The sequence below is a fragment of the Oscarella lobularis genome, chromosome 1, assembly GCF_947507565.1.
Source record: "Oscarella lobularis chromosome 1, ooOscLobu1.1, whole genome shotgun sequence".
In the NCBI taxonomy this organism is placed as follows: domain Eukaryota; kingdom Metazoa; phylum Porifera; class Homoscleromorpha; order Homosclerophorida; family Oscarellidae; genus Oscarella; species Oscarella lobularis.
In genome coordinates this window covers 493,786-511,434 of record NC_089175.1, presented here as the reverse complement: position 1 = coordinate 511,434, position 17,649 = coordinate 493,786, and the positions used below count along the sequence as shown (strand labels likewise).

Sequence of the window (17,649 nt, the reverse complement as noted above, 5' to 3'; positions counted from 1 at the left end):
TCTCCAGGGAATCGTGCACGTGAGACTCGGTCCGGGAGCATTCAAACACAACTTTCGTGCCGGTATTTTGCACAAGTCATGCAAACACTTCAATTAATAGGCTCGGAGTATATTATAGAGTCGGTTGTCCAGATACTGCCGTCTGGCAGTGTTCATGCACTCTTTAGAGCAGCTCAAGGTTTGCACGTGATCAAGCAGTTGGGGGAATTTGGGGGAAAACGCTGTGGGGTACGGAGGCGATATCACTCGTTTTGACGAACTTCTTTGCCGCACACTGTGACATCCGGACAGCGGCTGCTTCTTCTCCTCCTGAGCAACAACGTTTGATCTGAACGCCTACTGACCGCGCGGACAGAATGACCGAAGAAGGAACTAATCGCTCTGTGCATAGGTAAGCGGGTTGACCACGAAAACCGTCTAAATTGGAACCCCCGTCTTTTGAGGTTCACGGAGAGGGAACTTTCTGAATCGACTCGGATAGACAACATAATACAACCTTATGAAAGTGTGAATAAAGAGAAGTGGACACCTGAGCTCCTTTGGTGGTGCTGTCGTCACGGCAAGAACGTCTTATGCTCTCAATTCCTAGAAAAATATTTGAAAGAAACTTTCAATCACGGACGCATGGCAGGAAAAACTTGCTTTCATATGGCGGTTTACTGGTATCATAATCATCTTATTCCTCTTCTTCACAAGCACAAATTCGAGATAAATCGCGGAGACGACAGAAGCCTGCGTCCTCTTTTCTGGGCAGTCTTTTATGACAACGACTCTCTAAAAGAAAAAGCTATTGAATGTGCTGACATACTGCGACGCTATGGAGCTAAAGTAGAAAGAACCACTGCGTTTGCAGAAACAAATGAGTGGGTATGTGAACTGATCAGAGATCCAAATAAAACCAGGTAAAACTTTTAAAATTATTATTGCGTTCTCTCTAACTACATGGGCTTGGTCTGGGTAATCTGGCTTTGGCTCTGGCCAAGATTTATTTATTTATTGATTCATCTCCTGTTTCAGGTTAAAATTGTTCAGCAACTCTTGTGATGACATTTATGACGCTCTGCACTTGCTTAGAGAAGAGAATGATAAGACCGGAAATTGGGAAGAAGATATTAAATTCTGGATTAATTTCTGGTTATGGAAATTCTCAGCAACACAAGATCAAGTACCATTATGTATATATCTTATTAGAGAAGGCGCGCGACCGACTGAGGTTTTTTATATAACGTCTGCCTTTCACCGAGCTGCTCGATTTGGAAACACGGAACTACTTCGCTACTTACTTGACCCAAACATGAAAAAGCGCTGGCCCGAAGTTGTTCACAGTGTTGACAAACTAGGCTGGACTGCTCTTCATAACGCTTCTTTGAATAATCAAGAGCATTGTGTTTTGTTACTTCTGCAGCACGGAGCCGATTGGGGCAAAACAACGCGAGAGGGGACGGCCTTAGATATCGCAAAGAAGTATCATATAGCCAACGCGTAGTGAAATTGTTTGAAGATCAGTATCAAAGGGATGATGATGATGATGATGATGATGATGATGATGATGCGGTAAGAACACGTTCGCCGTTTGTCTGTGGTTTTGAATACACTGAGTTCGACCAAGTTATTGTTCTGACCGTAATACGCATGCAAGGTATTTACGTGACGATGTTTTTGTAGGAAAGGAAAGCAGACTGGCGCATAGAAACGCGCGAGGGCTCGGCTTTAGACATTGCGGAAGAGCATAACAGCAGAAGTGTAGTGAAACTGTTTGAAAATGCTCAAATTCAAGCTCATGAGGTATGCGCACATATGTTACTCAACTGATCGCATGTTTGGCGGGCTTTCCTCCTGCAGCCTTGATGATGTTTTTTAGGGAAGGGTGCGACATCACGCAACTGACACTTCTGGTAAACACTTTAGACAGTACAGTAACAGCTCCGTGTACATATGTTTTTAGTAAGCGTTGATATTGAAAGCGTTGAAACCGTTATTATCGCCAAAAAAGTTATTGTGCACTCGCCGCAGGACGGTACCACAAATGTTCTCTCTGCAGGCGGTAAGCATGCTAATTTAGTGCGCAGTAGTGTGACACGTATTCTTTACTTATTCTTCTAGACCCAAAGCCTGAGATTTCGATTCTGGGTAAATGGTGCAATTCAGTTATGCTCGGCATCCGAAAAGTGCGAGTTTTTGCCAATTTTACATGATTAGTTCAAGTCGCCGGTTACAGCGTGTCCGGACCAGACTAAGTTTTCTTGTAAGTAGCGCTTAGTGTTATTTCCTGTTCATTTCCCGGTGGCTGGTACTGTGCATGGGTTGCAAATAATGATATGTGCCTTTGACTTAATTCCGCCAGTCAAGCTGAGAGGCTGAGCCTGTAGCATTAGTAGGCACGAAATTTCCTTGGACTAAATAGCTCAGTAACTTGGCCTCAATCACGGATATATCTCTTTGCATGAGCAAGCAACCGGTATCACAATTACTGTAGAAGATAACGTAACAGCCATATATCATGCAGACCTTAGGCCGGTATGCCCCCGGTGACGGCTTTTCAGTCGTTGTCCCCCGTCCCGGGCACTCCCCTGTGATGTCAGAGAGATGATCAGATGATCAGTCATGTCTTCAAGCGCATGCGCTGGGAAAATATAAATATCTAGAGGTGTTGTTTGACTCATTTGAGTCATTTCGGCACCGAGACTCCGTCTGGATCACTCGCTGCTACAAGTATGACAGACCCGCTTTTCGTGCCGTTGATCGAAGCCGTAGCACGGACTGACTCTGCAGTCTTTGATTCCGTTGCAAATTAGCTAGGCCCTGTCAGTTTGGAGCTCCTCCTGCTACGCTTTCCTCTAAAGTTTGCTCGACCCTACTCTAAAGTGACAAAGCAGTACTGTAGCATTTGATTTCTGACACTCATTTGTCTGTTTCTTTTGTACAGCATGAGTACTGAAATTGGTGAAAGGAGTAAACGCTATGTGCCTCGGTATGCCTAAGAATAAAATATGCAGCTCGGCTCTTTTATTCTTTCCAATCAAGGCATACCAAGGAAGACTTTCTTTCTTTGAAATCACTGGACAAAGTAGTGAAGTCCTATGCAGCTGAGGAGAAGCGGCTCTGGATGCCGGAGTTTCTTTGGTGGTTTTGTCGTCATGGCATGGATACATTATGCACTGAAGCATTAGAAAAAGAATCAAGCAAAACTCTAGATCAAGGGAAAATGGCAGGCGTGACTTGCATTCACATGATGGTTCACTGGGGTCATTCACATCTAATTCCTCTATTTCATGAACGCGGATTTGATTTGAATTACGGAGACGAAAATAGCCTAAGTCCGCTTTTCTGGTGTTACGCTTCTGACAATAGATCAAATGCAGAAGCTGCTCGATGTTCTGTTACTCTACAACGTCATGGAGCTAATGAGGAAAGGGCCACGCCATACGCAGAGACAAATGAACTCATACATGAACTGATCAGGGATCCAAATAAAGCAAGGTATAGTTTTTATTAATAATATCTACCGATAATCTGCATTATTGTTTGTTATAGGTTTAAACTGTTCAGTGATTCTGACGCAGATGTGCTAGATACCCTTCGGCTACTTGAAGAAAAGGAGAAAGACACTGGAATGCTGAAGGCGGATCTAGAATTCTGGAAGAACTATTGGCTGTGGAAGTTTTCAAGGAAAGAAGATCCGGAAAGCGTCAAGTTCTGTAAATTTCTGCTCGAAGAAAAAGGCGCCGATCCAAATGTCTTTATCTACGTCACTTCTGCGTTTCACCGAACAGCTCGATTCGGGAACAAGAACCTTTTGCGCTATTTACTTGAGAGTCCTGAATTTCCTACGCCTGTCAACGGAGTTGACAAACTGGGCTGGACATCTCTTCAAAACGCTGCATTGTTCGGTGAAAAGAAATGTGCCAAGTTGCTTTTGCTAAACGGCGCTGATCCACATGTAAAATCACGAGATGGCATGGCTATTGACATTGCAAGGAAGTATAATCGTACAAAGGTAGTGAAATTGCTTGAAGATGGGCAGCACGAGTCATACAAGGTAGCTCCAAGGACCAAACTACCAAAGTCTTAAACTCGTCAGAAATCATGTTATGTATTTGTTTGTGAATTCTTTTGAGTACTGTACATTCAATCTAAGGCTCCCGTATACTGACTCCTGACACGCGTCCAAACGCGTTCCGAACTTCGAGGCGTTTATAACTGACCATGAGCAATGCAGAAAGCGAGGAAGAATTTGAGAAGATGGCGAATCGTTGCAGGAGCGTGAGGAGGGACGATAGAGGCGTCCTCCGCGACTTCGTCGTGGTCAGGTTCTTTTGCGGCTTTGTTGGAGTCGCTTGCTTTCTTTTCCTCCGTAACGAACGTGAAGATAAGAAGAAAATCGAATTCAGCGACGAAGCAAGAAAAATAAATCGAAGCGAAAGACATTAGGTAGCCATGCACTGAAATCAAAAACCCAAGGTAAAGCGAAATACCGACATCCGTTCATAAAGTCGACATCAAGACGAAAGAAAATGTTTCTGTGACTGCCGGTGATGAATACGAGGGCTTTTTTTCAATTTGGTGCGTTGGGGTCAGCTTTGGAAGCAAAGGTAAAAGAAATTGTACGTGTACTACTGTAGTCATGTACTGTTAAAACCTCGTTTCTCCAATATCAAATTGTTTGAATCAGGGGGCAAGAGATCCTGCACGTGGTGGAAAGAATCAGAGTGGAAAGAACTGCATGTGAGCCGACGAAAGAAACAATTTGCTCTTGTAACCCAAGGTATGTCAATCTCAATTGCTTTTGTGAGTTGCCTACGTTTCTCTTTTAATCAGAGAGCACGAAAATTGCTACACTGTACGCCGCTCAATGTGCTTGACTTTGACAATGTTGGCTTGCCAGAAAACTGCCGACTAACAGCGCAGGAGTGAGAATCAGCAACGAAACGATAGACAATCATCCGAAGCGGACTGGCTTGTTTCTTTGAAGACGCTTCCTCGGCGTCACAAGGGCCACCATGCAAAGTGATAACCATTTGCTCCGATTCAGAAAGTCTATCATTATTGAAAACACCCAATCAGGTTACGCCCAGTCAGGTTTCAGTACTGCCTCACCTGCGTTGATACTGTAGAAATATTTATACGACAACAGGGAAGCAAAGAGTCACCCAGAATGGCGTGTCTTCTTTTGACGCCAGTGGAAAAGGAAACACTTGAAACAGTCATCACAGAAGATCAACTGCCTCTTCCTCGTTTCTCTTTCTCTTCGAAAATGCTAACGCTAAACTTCGTGACCAAAAAACACTTGAAAAGACAGAAACGTCAAAGCGCAAACAGCAATACGGAAAAGCAGCAAAGCTACCTAAGGCTGACACACAGACAGCTCACACAGACATACGAAAAGCCAATACAACGTTGAAATCTCTACCATCCTGCAGGTTCTCCAGAGAGTCGTTTATCGCACGCTGCCAATAGTCCGCCGCTTGAAGTTCGACCCACAGCGTGAACTGCAGTCGGCTTGTCTTCAGTGCCCAATTTTTTCACGTCAACGGTATGTCCTTTTCTTCTAAGTTCTGATATGATTTCTTTACTGAATTCCGTCTCCACGAAAACTTTATTTGGTACCAATTGGTGATGAAGTCTTTCGTCATTCACAGACTCGCATACCTCCTCGCTGAAAAAGAAGTGACGAATTATAGCTAGAGACACGGCTGTTATTATCCTAGAGCCGCCCGCACCACCAACAACTAGAGATGCACTGTTATCATTGTTATTTACGACTATTGTGGGACACATCGACGACAATGGTCGTTTCCCTCCTTCGATGAGATTGTTTGGATTATAAGGAAGATCAAAGAACTCTTGAGATCCTATAAAACTGAATCCTATCATGTCAGAATTTAGAAGTATGCCTGTTGACTCTGACAACACTCCGCTTCCAAACAAGTATCCAACAGATGTTGTCAGTGAGACAGCTTTTCCATCTTGATCGATGACGGCAATGTGAGTCGTTGACGTTTCATTATCGTCTTTCTCTACTTTGCTATAGTCAGTAATAATTGGAAGGTCATAAGTGTAATAATCCACGTCATTAAAGGTTTTATTGTCATCTATTCTTTTTTGGAGTTGGTTGGCGTAGTTTTCCTCCTGAAATTTTGCATAAAGGTTCACAAGAGACTTTGTTGGGTCATTTTTATTAGGGTCGTGATTTAGATCACCTAAAACATTTCGTCTGGCAAAGCCAAGCTTGAAGCTTTCAACGAGGCGATGGTAAGCAAGAGCACTGTTTCTGTCATTTTCATTCATCTTGTATCCTTTCATGACATTTTCAAGTAACTGTTGAACGACTCCGCTTGCCGGAAGAGGTGTCCCGTGCATTGTTTTACCTGAAAAAGAAGTACTCGGAACTGCACTTTCTTCATGAACGCTGTATTCTTGGAAGTCGTTCTGTGTCAGAAGACTTCCAGCGGGAAGGTCTTCAATCACTTTTTCAGTAAATTCGTTTTGATAAAGGGCGTCTTTTTCTTGCGAAATTTTTGCAAGCGTCAAAGCAAGATAAGGTCGTTTTAGTGTAGTGCCCTCTTGTATCGGATTTCCATTGGGTCTAATGAGGTTTAGAAGAGGATCAAAGACCTTATTTTGTTGGTTGAATTGATTGAAAGAAGCAGCGGCCTTGGCTAAATCTTTGCTTACAGTGAAACCGTCGCGTGCCAACTTAATCGATGGAGCAATCAAGTCTTGCCATCCGAGTCTCGGTGATTTCGAACCGTACTTTTCCCACAACATGCGTAACCCCTTCAATTCTCCTGGCACCGCAATGAATAATTCTGGACGATCTCTCAGACTTTTGTTATCAAGAGTATTGGTACGAGCAGATTCTGGAGCCGTACTTCTGAAGTCTATAGAAGTCATTGATCTTTTACTTTTGTCATAATGTAAAAGAAAGCCACCGCCACCAAGTCCAGACGACTGAAACTCAACAACTCCGAGACAGAATGAAACAGCGACAGCAGCATCAGCAGCGTTACCTCCGTCCTTCATCACGTTTTTTCCCACTTCTGAACACGTCTTAGAAGCAGAGGCAACAGCAGCTGTAGCGTATTTCCGGCATGGTCCACTGAATTCAGCATCAGTGCCAGCATCAGCATCATTGAATTCGTTTATTGCAGACTCAATTGCCCAGCCGGTGCCTAACATTAACGCCGATAATGCAACAATGGCAAGAAGAAAGAAAGTAATTCCAGTTTTTCTGTAGTAGCTTTTGTGCCCACCCTCACGGTCAATTCTATAGCAACCGTAATGGCAGACATTTGCCAAACATGTAGTTGCACACATTTCTGAGCTTGTGAGACCATCTCTAGCTGAAATAACCCAGAACACAATGTGCACAATTGTGACGCAATACGAAAAGCTGGCTGCGGTTGCAAGTACAACCAATGGGTAGTCTTCGGTAAGGCTGATGCAGCTAACGACAAACGCTGTTCCTCCAATAAAGGACGACGCTGTTATTAGAAAGAATAAGAAACCAAAGGTGTAGGAGAAAGACGGAAAGATTTCTTCCGAACGGCTCTTCTGGCAGCGCCTGACGCATGCACTTTTAATGAAAGTTACCAATCCCAAAAGTACCGAGAAAAGTGTAATGTAGACTCCCCACAGGGCCGAATTGAAGGTGTCGAATAAATTCGGAGTGTTTTCCGGAATGAAATGTCCCCCATAGCGCACGAATAGGAAGACGTCAATACCAACAGCTCCCGCCCAAGCCAAAACCAAGACCAGCGAAAGAAGCACTTCTTTCATGGCGTAAAGTCGTAAACACTGTGACGATCTCTAGGGAATCACGTGAGAGCATTCATTTCAAACACAACCGTAACTTTTGTGCCAGTTTTCACAACTCGTACAACTACTTCAATTTATTTAATTAGTCGGGTTTCAGTGGTGCAGTAGTGCCGGTGATCCTCTCGATTTTGCACGTGATCAAGGACATGAACCGATTCCTACTTCGCCGAAATAGAACGTAAGAGCTCTAGCTAAACCGCGGCTGCTCCTCGATCCTGATCAACGCCTAGCAATGGCCAAAGAAAGAGATCAGTCGCTTTGTGCATAGGTAAGCTTGATCATGAAAACCATATACAGTAGTGCCGCTGTACATGCATACAAAAATTGAGTTACTGCATGTTGCAAGCTACCATCCTGCAATTCTCCGGAAAGCCTTGCATCGCATGCACGCTGTCATTATTCTGCCGTTTGAACTCTGACCCACGGCGTAAACTGTAGTTGCCTTCTCTTCATTACCCAATATTATCACGTCAATTCCTTTTCTGATAATGATCTTTTCACTGAATCCCGACTCCACAAAAATTTTTTGGTAACATTGGTGAGGAAGTCTTTGTCGCTTACAGACTTGCATACCTTCTTGCCAGAAAAGAAGTGACGAATTATACAGTAGCTATAGAGACACGGCTGTTATTATGCCAGATGCACTGTTATAATTATTCTATTGCGGAATACATTGATGAAAATGTCCTTTCCTACCTTCAATAAGATTATAAGGACAATCAATTTTCAAAACATTCAAGCACGAGTCTTGCTACGTCACCGTGAAAGTGTTGCACGTGATCACGCAGGGGATGGGGGGAAAAGTCGGGGAAACGCATTAGTTAGGGACAGACCACCGACGACGCTTCTTCCGCGAACGACGCGAACCACCCAGGGTAATTCTAGCCATCCGTAAACGCTCCGCGCTCGATCGGCGCAAACACGAGTCTCGATCGTTCAACGGTTGCCAGAAGGTCCGACCGACTCTACAACTTAATTGCGTTGGGCAGTGAACGGCGAAGACCCCCACAAGCCTCCGATCGATTCATCTTACAGGAACTGTCCGAACACCTACCGAAAGATTTGGTACCAGCGCGCCGGGACTCGTTATTCGGGGCCGCGATACTATCGCTGCTGTCCTTCAAAGAATGAACGAAAAAAGATGTACGCCTAGTCGCCTTGTGCATAGGTACTAGTAAGCTACATTACGACGATCAGTAAAAATTAGAGTCTCCGTTTCCAAGGTGCACAAAAAAAGACATATCGAAACCGATGGAGGAGGTAGTGAAACTCTACGACGTGAATAAAGCGCAGTGTATGTCCGAGCTCCTTTGGTGGTCCTCTCGCCACGGCAATGAAGAGCTATGCAAGGAACTGTTAGCAGAACCAAAACAAATTTTTGATGACGGAGGAATGGCAGGGGTGAGTTACATTCATATGGTGGTCTACTGGCGTCATACAAGCCTAATTCCTCTGTTTTCCAAACACGGATTCAACCTCGATGACGGAGATGACGAATATGGCCTAAGTCCACTTTTCTGGGCACACTTCTCTGACAACGTTTCGTCAAAACAAGAAGTTGCAGAGTGTGCTAACATTCTGCAACACTGTGGAGCTGATGTGACAAACACCACACCGTATACAGCATCAAGTGCATTTGTATGTGAAATGACTAAAGATCCAAACAAGACCAGGTTTGAATACTAAGATTGCGTCAGTGGACCATGATTTGCATGTTGCAGGTTCAGCAAGTTCTGTGGAGACGCCGGTGATGCTCGTGATGCCCTACGCTGGCTTGATGAAGAGCATAAGCGCTCCAGTCAGAAAAGACTGAAAAAAAATATTGAGTTTTGGATTAATTTCTGGCTTTGGAAGTTTTCAGCCAGCAAAGATTCAGAAAGTGTGCGATTCTGCGAGTCTCTTATTAAAGAAAGAGGTGCTGATCCGACTGTTCCTATGTTCATAACTTCTGCCTTTCACCGGGCTGCTCGATTTGGAAACTACGAAGTTCTTGGCTACTTACTTGAGCGTCGAAAACGCTGGCGCGGGATTGTCAACAGTGCTGACCAACTGGGCTGGACTGCTCTTCATAACGCTGCTTTGAATGACCAAGAAGCGTGCGCGAAGCTACTTCTGGACCACGGAGCAGACTGGCGCATAGAAACGCGCGAGGGATCGGCATTAGACATTGCAGAAGAGTATAACAACAAAAGCGTAGTTAAACTGTTTGAAAATGCTCAAACCATCGCGAATTTCGATTGCAACGTCGGTACATCATCGCGCGTAAGCAAAGTATAGCATAAACCATATGCAGCGGCGTGACGAATTTTTTTAGAAAAGACTGAGAAGTCACGCGTATGAAACTTTGCGTAAGTAAGCACTTTCACAGTGATAAGCTACGTGCACCGTTTGTATTTAGCGAAATTTGCTGCTAAAAGGTGCAATACAGTGTTCTGCTCTGAAGATCTCACACTTGAAATCTCTGGCGTTCGGCAGGGCCGTGTGATATGTTTTGCTCACGCCTATTCTTCAGGTGGTAAGCTGTTCACAGGCTTCTTGTTCATACTAGTAGTGCAATGCACTTAATCTTTAGTAGACCCGGAGGCTGTTTCAAGGGTAAGCGGGTCTAGTTTTTCTGTTGAAGATTCCGACACGGTTTGTTTTGCCGAAAAGGCGCACATTACGTTCAAGTGAGTTTGCACTCTTACGTGATTATTTGTTGGCGCATTTAATTCATCCCAAATAACCATATTTTTTTAAGTGGTAGATGTTTTTGTTTTTTAGCGTCGCGGTTTCAGACCCTCTTTTTGTACGCATATGTTTCTTAATTTATTTCTTAGCTAATATCTACGACGCAACCTGGCCACTGCCAATGTTATATTAGTCTACTATTCAAATTACACTTGCTACGATACAGTACATGGTTTTACGGTGGCGCTGAGGTGATATTCAACAGATCGCTGATTGATTCCCACAATACTGGAAAAAGTTTCCTGGAGTCAAAGCCGAAAAGATTATGTACAGCAGCATATTGTATATCGTACAATTGCGTCTCCTTAGTATCCCACGTCTGACCGGTCTGACTGACTTCAAGCCACGTTAGAGAGATTCAAATCTAATAGCTATATTTTCTAAGTCATGACGTTTGTATTTTTGTAGCCTCTGTTCGTTCCAGACCCTCTTTCCGTAGTAGGCATACTTTTCCTTTTATTTATCTTACCGGTAGCTTATACGCTTTTATCAACAGATTTTAGTTGCTAAACGTTTCTCCTTCCTACATTTTTGTTCTCTTATTGTCACCGGCCGCTTATTGTCAACATTTTTGTTGAAAATTACGTGTTGACAATAAGCGGCGTCGACTGTATCACGGATCTTAGATCCGTGCTTATATCTAAACAACCTGGCCACTTACCAGTGTTAGTAATAGTACTAGATTTGTCATGATCGTTTCGCGTTGGGAATGATCGAGATGGAAACACAGATCAACTGATACTGAAGTGATGTACATACTGTATAACCGGGATCCCCGGTGATGTCAGCGGAGCCGTATATAGAGATCTATATATATCTATGATGTCAGAAGTGATGTCAGAGCTTCGTCATGCGCAAGCGCCGGGAAAATAAATACAATGCTCCGACTTTCTTTGTTCATTTGACTCATTCGGCACCTAGACTTCGTCTGGATTACTGTGTGGATCACTCACTGCTACAAGTATGACAAAACCGCTTTCTCGTACACTGTAAAGCCGCCTATAATTTGCGCTACCCAACTGTACTAAAATTACAACACCTCACAGATGCGAATTTAGCTGGATTCTCCATTTAACTAAACATTCTTTCACAGCTTAGCATGAATACTGAAATTGGCGAAGGAAGTGAACGCTTTGTGCCTCGGTATGCCTAAGAATATAATATTATATGCATCTTCGCTCCTTTTAGTCCTTTCTATCAAGGCATACTAAAGAAGACTTTGTCTCTTTGAAATCACTGGATAACGTGGTGAAGTCTTACGCAGCTGAGGAACAACACTGGATGAAGGAGTTTCTCTGGTGGTTCTGTCGTCACGGCATGGATACACTATGCACTGAAGTATTAGAAAAGGAATCAAGCAAAACTCTAGATCAGGGGAAAATGGCAGGCGTGACTTGCATTCACATGATGGTTCACTGGGGTCATTCACATCTAATTCCTCTATTTCACGAACGCGGATTTGACTTGAATTACGGAGACGAAAATAGCCTAAGTCCGCTTTTCTGGTGTCATGCTTCTGACAATAGATCAAATGCAGAAGCTGCTCAATGTTCTGATACTCTAAGACGTCACGGAGCTAATGAGGAAAGGGCCACGCCATACGCAGAGACAAATAAACTCGTACATGAACTGATCAGGGATCCAAATAAAGCAAGGTATGTGTATAGTTTTTATTAATAGTGTCTAATCTGCATGTTTTGTTTGTTATAGGTTTAAACTGTTTAGTGATTCTGACGCAGATGTGCTAGATACTCTTCGGCTACTTGAAGAAAAGGAGAAAGACACCGGAATGCTGAAGGCAGATCTAAAATTCTGGAAGAATTATTGGCTGTGGAAGTTTTCAAGGAAAGAAGATCCGGAAAGCGTTGAGTTCTGTAAATTTCTTCTCGAAGAAAAAGGCGCTGATCCAAACGTCTTTATCTACATCACGTCTGCGTTTCACCGAACAGCTCGATTTGGGAACAAGAACCTTTTGCGCTATTTACTTGAGAGTCCTGAATTTTCTACGCCTGTCAACGGAGCTGACAAACTGGGCTGGACATCTCTTCATAACGCTGCATTGTTTGGCGAAAAGAAATGTGCCGAGTTGCTTTTGCTAAACGGCGCTGATTTGCATATAGAATCACGAGATGGCATGGCTATTGACATTGCAAGGAAGTATAATCGTACGAAGGTGGTGAAATTGCTTGAAGATGGGCAGCACGAGTCATACAAGGTAGCTCCAAGGACCAAACTTCCAAAGTCTTGAACTCGTCAGAAATCATTTGTTTGTTTGTATTACTTTGCAGACAGCTAGACAGTACACATTCCCGAACGTCAAAAATTGAGCATTCCACTCAAATCAAATAAAATCCCAAGGGTTTTCTTACCGGGGACTCTTGTGGGGATTTTCCCCGAACCGCGCCCGGACTACCTCCCTGACTTCCCGGGTCCCCCATTCTTCGACTGGGCGGCTGCGCCGTCCCGCCGTCCCTGGCCGTCGTTTCCGCTTTTAATGATGTCTACATTGATCGACACACGATGGGATTCGAATGTTCGACCCCTATTCAGTGATCTCGTTCAAGTTCTCGATCCCGACTCCTTCCTCAATCGTCTCTATAGCGCCAGACTTGTCACCAAAGGGGAATATAATCATCTTCTTTCGATGTCGTCGAGAGAAGATAAATCTCGCGAGCTACTCAACGATATTTTGCCGCGAAAGGGGCCGAATTCTTACGATCGATTTGTGGCGATTCTGAGAGAGACCGAAGGACAGGAACACGTTGCCAAAGCGCTAGGTGAGCGAATGGGAAACAATGACAGGATATCAACTTACACGTACGCGTACTTTTCTTTTAGAAGGGCTATCCGCGCCTTTGGACTCATCTTCGAGAGTCATCACGGTTAGCAGCGGCAACCAACGTTATCAGCGGTTTACGGCAAAGCGCCATAGAGCGGCTTTCCAAAGTCAAAGCATGGTAATAAATTTTCAAGGCATTAGTGTAGTAAGCACATACTGAGTGAGTAACTGTTGCAACTGCTATACAGTATATAAACCTCGGATAGGATGTTGACTCGAGAGATAGTTTTTTCCGAGGATTAAAGTTAGCGCTACCCGACTGTAAACTTATAACACTGCACATGTGCATGCAGATGCGAGTTTAGTTGAAGTCTCCATTTCTGATATACCCGTTTCTATCACAGCTGAGCATGAATAATGAAATTGAAACAGGAAGTGAACGCTTTGTGCCTCGGTATGCCTAATAAAATACATCTTGGCTCCTTTTTAGTTCTTTCTATCAAGGCATACTAAAGAAGATTTTGTCTCTTTGAAATCACTGGACAACGTAGTGAAGTCTTACGCAGCTGAGGAGAAACAGCACTGGATGCCGGAGCTTCTTTGGTGGTTGTGTCGTCACGGCATGTATACATTATGCACTGAAGCATTAGAAAAGGAATCAAGCAAAACTCTAGATCAGGGTAAAATGGCAGGCGTTACTTGCATTCACATGATGGTTCACTGGGGTCATACACATCTAATTCCTCTATTTCACGAACACGGATTTGACTTGAATTACGGAGACGAAAATAGCCTAAGTCCGCTTTTCTGGTGTTACGCTTCTGACAATAAGTCAACTGCAGAAGCTGCTCAATGTGCTAAAATTCTACGACGTCATGGAGCTAATGAGGAAGAAGCCACGCCATACGCAGGGATAAATGAGCTCGTACATGAACTGATCAGGGATCCAAATAAAGCAAGGTATGTTTTATTAGTAGTATCTAATGGGCATTCTTATTTGTTATAGGTTTAATCTGTTCAGTGATTCATGCGCAGAAACACAAGATACTCTGCAACTACTTGAAAAAAAGGAGGAAGACACCGGAAAGCTGAAGAAAGATCTAAAATTCTTGAAGAACTATTGGCTGTGGAAGTTTTCAAGGAAAGAAGATCCGGAAAGCGTTGAATTCTGCAAACGTTTGCTTGAAGAAAAAGGCGCCAATCCAAATGCCTGTATGTACGTCACTTCTGCGTTTCACCGAACAGCTCGATTCGGGAACAAAAACCTACTGACCTATTTACTTGAAAATCCGAAATTTTCTACGGCTGTCAACAGAGCTGACAAACTTGACTGGACATCTCTTCATAACGCTGCATTGTTCGGCGAAAAGGATTGTGCCGAGTTGCTTTTGCTAAACTACGCTGATCCGGATATAGAATCACGAGATGGCATGGCTATTGACATTGCAAGGGAGTATAATCGTAAAAACGTGGTGAAATTGCTTGAGGATTGGCAGGAGGATGTAGCCCCAAGGACCAAACGACCAAAGTCTTAGAGTCAAGTGATGTAATTTTTATGTTTTTTATTTTTCTGACAGCTGTAGACGGTACATTCAATTATGCCTGTTTTTGTGACATTTTTGTGATAGCTGGTACTGTACCCTTATACTTGACTCAATGCAAAGCTCCCGTATACTGACTAAGTCGTAACCCGTCCAAACGCTTTCGAGGCGTTTTTTCACCGAACCATGAGCAATCCAGAAAGCGGGGAAGAATTCGAAAGCGCTCAAGAAGACGACGAACCGTCGCAGGAGCGCGACGAGGCCAACGCGGCGGCGATAGAGGCGTCTTCCGTTACCTAATTACGGAGGACGAGAAAGCGAGCGAAGTCGCGATCGAAAAAGAACCGGACAAAGACGAAGTCGCGGAAGCGGACGTGAAGACAGCAGCAGAAGAAAAATCGGATTCACCTACGGAGACTGAAGATCAAGAAATCGAAGCGAAAGACATTCGTCATGCACTGAAGTCACTGGTAAAGGAAGAAAAACCGAAGGTAACGTGAAATACCGACATCATCCGCTCATAGGAATCCGGCTGGGGTGGCTGGGGCAGCTGGTTGAGTAGCACTGTGGGAGCAGTCGCTTCAGCTTTGGGTAGATAAAATAAGATTAGGCTACAGAATTTAATTAATTGATTAAGCTGCTCAATGTGCTAATGCTCTAGAGCTACAGCCAAATTTCAGATTTCTTGTCATTTGCTAATTTATAAATTACCTAAAATCTGACATCGAGATTTCCTTTATCGAATATAAGTCTATTAGCCAATTGCCGTATTTAGAGACACGGAAAGAATGATAGATTGTTGACTCCAAGTCACCCTAGGGATCTTTCATAGCTAGTGAAATCTTCATCTTTTGTAAGCTGTTCATAGCGAGTTTATCTAAACCATAGCCCAGGTAATTTATCTGTGTCGTTGTTATTTGGTGTGGAAAGAACTAGACTCGTAGAACTAAAATTGCAGGGCAGTTCAGGGAGATTCACTGCTAACGTGCCCTTGATGCATTTTTGGACCAAAACACTTGAAATAAAAAAAGAACACACGTCAAAGCACAAGTAGAGGTACAGAAGAAGACGACAAAAATTAGCTGTAGCTAAGCGGCTGACACACAGACATTTAGATTAGGGTTCCATAGAACTCTACCATCCTGCAGGTTTTCCAGAGAGCCTTTTATCGCACACTGCCATTAGAGAGCCGGAATGAGTCATGCTCACAGCATGAACTGCAGTTGCCTTGTTTTCAGAGCCCAATGTATTGTTGAAGTCGAATTTATGTCCTTTTTCCTCAAGTTCTGATATCATTTCTTTACTGAATCCCGGCTCCACATAAACTTTATTTGGTACCAATTGGTGATGAAGTCTTTTGTCATTCACAGACTCGCATACCTCCTCGCCGAACAAGAGGTGGCGAATTATAGCTAGAGACACGGCTGTTATTATTCGAGAACCGCCGGCACCGCCAACAACTAGGGATGCACGTGGACGGCCATCATAGGTTTCCGTAACTATTGTGGGACACATTGACGACAATGGTCGTTTTCCTCCTACAATAAGATTGCTTGGATTGTAAGGAAGATCAAAGAACTCTTCAGATCCTCTAAAACTGAATCCGACCATGTCTGAATTTAGGAGTATGCCTGTCGATTCTAACAGAAGTCTACTTCCAAATGATAATCCAACAGATGTTGTCAGTGAAACAGCGTTTCCATGTTGATCAATGATAGCAATGTGAGTTGTTGACATTTCTTTATCGTCTTTCTCTACATCGCTATAGTCAGTAGGAATTGAAAGGTCAGATGTGTAGTGATCCAAATCAAAGGTTTTAGTGTCATCTATTTTTTCTTTTAGGTTGTAAGCGTAGGGTGTCTTCTGAAATTCGTTATAAAGACTCTTAATTATATCGTTGTTTTCCGGATCGCCTAAAACGTTACGCCTGGAAAAGCCAAACTTGAAGCTTTCGATGATGCGATGGTAAGCAAGAGCACTATTTTTATTATTGTTGTAATTTCTTAAGATATTTTGAAGTAACAGTTGAATGACTCCGCTTGCCGGAAGAGGCGCGCCTATCATAATTCTATTTACAGCAATATAGGCATGATTTGCGATGTTTTCAGGAGCGGTGTAGCTTTGGAAGTCGTTCTGTCCAAGAAGACTTCCAGCGGGAAGGTCTTCAATAATTTTTTTACTAATTTCGTCTTCATAAAGAACCGCAACATCTGGTTCTAACGATATTTTTTCTAGCGTCAAAGCAAGATTGCGTCGCTTTAGTGTAGTACCTTCTTGTATTGGATTTCCATTGGGTCTAATGAGGTTCAGAAGAGGAGTGAAGACGTTCTTTCGTCTGCTGAAGTTGGAAGCAGCGTCGGCTAAGTCTTTGCTTACAGTGAAACCGTCTCGTGCCAACTTGATGGATGGAGCTATCAAGTCTTTCCAATCGCTCTTTCCATGGTTTTTCCACAACTCATGCAATCCTTTCAACTCTCCTGGCACGGCAATATATCGTTCTGGACTTTCATCTAACGTTGTTTGCTTATTTAGTGTGTTCGTATTAGCAAGCGATGGAGCCGCACTTCTGAAGTCTATAGAAGTCGCGAATCCTTTACTTTTGTTATAATGTACAAGGAAACCACCCCCACCAAGTCCCGACGACTGAAATTCAACAACTCCAAGACAGAATGAAACAGCAACGGCAGCATCAGCAGCGTTCCCTCCGTCCTTCATGACGTTTTTCCCCATGCACTTCTGAACACGTCTTAGAAGCGGAGGCAACAGCAGCTGTAGAATAGT

General features: G+C 43.5%; 7 protein-coding genes across 14 annotated transcripts; 5 read left to right on the top strand and 2 right to left on the bottom strand.

Moving 5' to 3' along the window:
* Nucleotides 1–126: 126 nt before the first annotated feature.
* LOC136199790 (uncharacterized) lies at nt 127–2,335 on the top strand. The gene is made up of 7 exons (XM_065990085.1): nt 127–391; nt 444–902; nt 1,018–1,554; nt 1,666–1,785; nt 1,862–1,895; nt 1,946–2,044; nt 2,104–2,335. Exons 1-3 carry the CDS (start codon nt 357–359, stop codon nt 1,484–1,486), a joined length of 963 nt encoding a protein of 320 aa, XP_065846157.1. The 5' UTR covers nt 127–356; the 3' UTR covers nt 1,487–1,554; nt 1,666–1,785; nt 1,862–1,895; nt 1,946–2,044; nt 2,104–2,335.
* Nucleotides 2,336–2,588: 253 nt separating this feature from the next.
* LOC136199787 (uncharacterized) lies at nt 2,589–4,153 on the top strand. Of its 2 annotated transcripts, none has more exons than XM_065990082.1 (4): nt 2,589–2,712; nt 2,927–2,971; nt 3,025–3,480; nt 3,535–4,153. In XM_065990082.1, the coding sequence occupies exons 2-4, from the start codon at nt 2,928–2,930 to the stop codon at nt 4,070–4,072; spliced, it is 1,038 nt and encodes a 345-aa protein (XP_065846154.1). In that variant the 5' UTR covers nt 2,589–2,712; nt 2,927; the 3' UTR covers nt 4,073–4,153. The 2 variants fall into 2 exon arrangements, with proteins under 2 accessions (XP_065846154.1, XP_065846155.1); XM_065990083.1 differs by having other exon boundaries at nt 2,589–2,864.
* Nucleotides 4,154–5,236: 1,083 nt separating this feature from the next.
* Nucleotides 5,237–7,801, bottom strand: LOC136199785 (glutathione hydrolase 1 proenzyme-like). Its single transcript, XM_065990080.1, has one exon. It carries the CDS (start codon nt 7,777–7,779, stop codon nt 5,407–5,409), a length of 2,373 nt encoding a protein of 790 aa, XP_065846152.1. The 5' UTR covers nt 7,780–7,801; the 3' UTR covers nt 5,237–5,406.
* Nucleotides 7,802–8,637: 836 nt separating this feature from the next.
* On the top strand, nt 8,638–10,716 carry LOC136197274 (26S proteasome non-ATPase regulatory subunit 10-like). Of its 5 annotated transcripts, none has more exons than XM_065987038.1 (6): nt 8,638–8,986; nt 9,042–9,219; nt 9,673–10,080; nt 10,133–10,166; nt 10,217–10,333; nt 10,391–10,716. In XM_065987038.1, exons 1-6 carry the CDS (start codon nt 8,946–8,948, stop codon nt 10,489–10,491), a joined length of 879 nt encoding a protein of 292 aa, XP_065843110.1. In that variant the 5' UTR covers nt 8,638–8,945; the 3' UTR covers nt 10,492–10,716. The 5 variants fall into 5 exon arrangements, with proteins under 5 accessions (XP_065843110.1, XP_065843102.1, XP_065843094.1 ...); XM_065987030.1 differs by having other exon boundaries at nt 9,042–9,491; nt 9,540–10,080; nt 10,217–10,330; nt 10,394–10,716; XM_065987022.1 differs by having other exon boundaries at nt 9,042–9,491; nt 9,540–10,080; nt 10,217–10,330.
* A 680-nt stretch (nt 10,717–11,396) lies between these two features.
* On the top strand, nt 11,397–15,005 carry LOC136197252 (ankyrin-1-like). 3 transcript variants are annotated; one of them, XM_065986998.1, is made up of 8 exons: nt 11,397–11,509; nt 11,642–11,691; nt 11,751–12,203; nt 12,259–13,325; nt 13,387–13,505; nt 13,732–13,781; nt 13,832–14,287; nt 14,349–15,005. In XM_065986998.1, the coding sequence occupies exons 4-8, from the start codon at nt 13,043–13,045 to the stop codon at nt 14,860–14,862; spliced, it is 1,422 nt and encodes a 473-aa protein (XP_065843070.1). In that variant the 5' UTR covers nt 11,397–11,509; nt 11,642–11,691; nt 11,751–12,203; nt 12,259–13,042; the 3' UTR covers nt 14,863–15,005. The 3 variants fall into 3 exon arrangements, with proteins under 3 accessions (XP_065843070.1, XP_065843054.1, XP_065843061.1); XM_065986982.1 differs by having other exon boundaries at nt 14,334–15,005; XM_065986989.1 differs by having other exon boundaries at nt 11,642–12,203; nt 14,334–15,005.
* Nucleotides 11,830–12,796, top strand: LOC136197380 (poly [ADP-ribose] polymerase tankyrase-like). The gene is made up of 2 exons (XM_065987131.1): nt 11,830–12,203; nt 12,259–12,796. Exons 1-2 carry the CDS (start codon nt 11,830–11,832, stop codon nt 12,794–12,796), a joined length of 912 nt encoding a protein of 303 aa, XP_065843203.1.
* A 997-nt stretch (nt 15,006–16,002) lies between the features above and the next one.
* LOC136197369 (glutathione hydrolase 1 proenzyme-like) lies at nt 16,003–17,598 on the bottom strand. The gene has a single exon (XM_065987118.1). The coding sequence runs from the start codon at nt 17,596–17,598 to the stop codon at nt 16,003–16,005; it is 1,596 nt and encodes a 531-aa protein (XP_065843190.1).
* Between the last annotated feature and the right edge of the window lie 51 nt (nt 17,599–17,649).

What these genes read in the sequence shown, in the direction of transcription:
- LOC136199790 (XM_065990085.1), top strand. Translation starts at nt 357, where the DNA reads ATGACCGAAGAAGGAACTAATCGCTCTGTGCATAG. An exon ending in ACTAATCGCTCTGTGCATAG is followed by an intron (nt 392 to 443) that starts GTAAGCGGGTTG and finishes CCGTCTTTTGAG; the next exon opens with GTTCACGGAGAGGGAACTTT. An exon ending in AGAGATCCAAATAAAACCAG is followed by an intron (nt 903 to 1,017) that starts GTAAAACTTTTA and finishes CTCCTGTTTCAG; the next exon opens with GTTAAAATTGTTCAGCAACT.
- LOC136199787 (XM_065990082.1), top strand. Translation starts at nt 2,928, where the DNA reads ATGAGTACTGAAATTGGTGAAAGGAGTAAACGCTATGTGCCTCG. An exon ending in AGTAAACGCTATGTGCCTCG is followed by an intron (nt 2,972 to 3,024) that starts GTATGCCTAAGA and finishes TTTCCAATCAAG; the next exon opens with GCATACCAAGGAAGACTTTC. An exon ending in AGGGATCCAAATAAAGCAAG is followed by an intron (nt 3,481 to 3,534) that starts GTATAGTTTTTA and finishes TGTTTGTTATAG; the next exon opens with GTTTAAACTGTTCAGTGATT.
- LOC136199785 (XM_065990080.1), bottom strand. Translation starts at nt 7,779, where the DNA reads ATGAAAGAAGTGCTTCTTTCGCTGGTCTTGGTTTTGGCTTGGGCGGGA.
- LOC136197274 (XM_065987007.1), top strand. Translation starts at nt 8,946, where the DNA reads ATGAACGAAAAAAGATGTACGCCTAGTCGCCTTGTGCATAG. An exon ending in AAAGATCCAAACAAGACCAG is followed by an intron (nt 9,492 to 9,539) that starts GTTTGAATACTA and finishes TGCATGTTGCAG; the next exon opens with GTTCAGCAAGTTCTGTGGAG. An exon ending in TCACGCGTATGAAACTTTGC is followed by an intron (nt 10,167 to 10,216) that starts GTAAGTAAGCAC and finishes GTTTGTATTTAG; the next exon opens with CGAAATTTGCTGCTAAAAGG.
- LOC136197380 (XM_065987131.1), top strand. Translation starts at nt 11,830, where the DNA reads ATGAAGGAGTTTCTCTGGTGGTTCTGTCGTCACGGCATGGATACACTA. An exon ending in AGGGATCCAAATAAAGCAAG is followed by an intron (nt 12,204 to 12,258) that starts GTATGTGTATAG and finishes TGTTTGTTATAG; the next exon opens with GTTTAAACTGTTTAGTGATT.
- LOC136197252 (XM_065986982.1), top strand. Translation starts at nt 13,043, where the DNA reads ATGATGTCTACATTGATCGACACACGATGGGATTCGAATGTTCGACCC. An exon ending in AGTGAACGCTTTGTGCCTCG is followed by an intron (nt 13,782 to 13,831) that starts GTATGCCTAATA and finishes CTTTCTATCAAG; the next exon opens with GCATACTAAAGAAGATTTTG. An exon ending in AGGGATCCAAATAAAGCAAG is followed by an intron (nt 14,288 to 14,333) that starts GTATGTTTTATT and finishes TATTTGTTATAG; the next exon opens with GTTTAATCTGTTCAGTGATT.
- LOC136197369 (XM_065987118.1), bottom strand. Translation starts at nt 17,598, where the DNA reads ATGGGGAAAAACGTCATGAAGGACGGAGGGAACGCTGCTGATGCTGCC.